The sequence below is a fragment of the Volvox carteri genome, assembly GCF_000143455.1.
Source record: "Volvox carteri f. nagariensis unplaced genomic scaffold VOLCAscaffold_85, whole genome shotgun sequence".
Lineage (NCBI taxonomy): Eukaryota > Viridiplantae > Chlorophyta > Chlorophyceae > Chlamydomonadales > Volvocaceae > Volvox > Volvox carteri.
In genome coordinates this window covers 62684-63794 of record NW_003307628.1, presented here as the reverse complement: position 1 = coordinate 63794, position 1111 = coordinate 62684, and the positions used below count along the sequence as shown (strand labels likewise).

Sequence of the window (1111 nt, the reverse complement as noted above, 5' to 3'; positions counted from 1 at the left end):
TCCACAGCTTCCATGTGAACAGCGGAAGCGAGTGAGCTCCAGGGGGGAGGGGGGGTGGATTGGGAGGGGAGAGGTGGGGGAAAGACGAACCACGAACGGAGAGGTGGGGGGAGGGGGAAGGGGGGATGGAATGGAATGGGAGGGGAGGTGTGTGTGTGTATGTGACGAAAACCGTGGTGTAGGAGAGCTTCCCAGGTCTCCCACCTACGGCAAAAAGCCCGTCGAAACCCAGTCTCTATTTGCTTTTACCCCTCCCCTTTCCCCCCGCCCTCACTCGTGGGATCCTAACCCCCGCGAGGTACGCCCTCTCACCCCCCAACACACACATACATACATACACATAGACACATACACATACACGCACACGCCCTTCTCCCGCTCAGGCTTTCCCGCATCTACAACGACCAGTCCGTGTTGGAGAACCACCACTGCGCCATGACCTTCGCCATCCTGTCGCGTGCGGACTGCAACCTGCTGGCGGTGCTGACACCGGAGGAGCAGCGGGCGGCCCGCAAGGTCATCATCGCGGCCATATTGTGTACGGATATGGCCAACCACTTCACCATCACGCAGGAGTTCCAGAAGCACGGACTGGGGTATGAGCCCGATAACGAGTCGGACAGATTGCTGCTGATAAAGGTAGGAGGGGAGAGGAGGGGAGAGGAGGGGAGAGGAGATGGACCCGTGACAGCCGTACGACCCTCCCACACCCCCGCTCCTCTCCCACCTCATGCGAGGCTTTTTTGGTATCACAATTCTTGTCCTACTTGTATCAAGATCCGAATCTATCATCTCCCGTTAACACACCCTCCCTCTCCCCCCCTTCTTTTCCCCCCACCGCCACTCCCACTTCCACCCCCTCAAAACCCATCCCCCCTCCCTCCCGCCCTATCCCACCACGACAGATCATTCTGCACGCCGCCGACATTGGCAACGCGGTTCGCCCCTTCCATGTGAACCACGTCATGAGCCGGCGGGTGCACCGGGAGTTCGAGGCCCAGGCGCACGAGGAGATGTCGTTGGGTCTGCCCGTCACCTTCTCCGTCGACACCTCGGACCGAGTGATGTGCGCACGAGTGGAGCTCAACTTCCTGGTGGGGGGGGAGAGAGG

General features: G+C 60.4%; 1 protein-coding gene across 1 annotated transcript in view; it reads left to right on the top strand.

Annotated features, from left to right (window-relative positions):
• VOLCADRAFT_99277 (uncharacterized protein) overlaps positions 1-1111 on the top strand; it is a gene marked incomplete at both ends in the record, with an annotated part of 15283 nt that overhangs the window by 11030 nt on the left and 3142 nt on the right. Inside the window, 2 exons of the mRNA XM_002958061.1 lie at positions 409-639; positions 906-1094. Of these exons, the coding sequence (XP_002958107.1) occupies positions 409-639; positions 906-1094 (420 nt within the window). The remainder of the gene's footprint in view (positions 1-408; positions 640-905; positions 1095-1111) is intronic.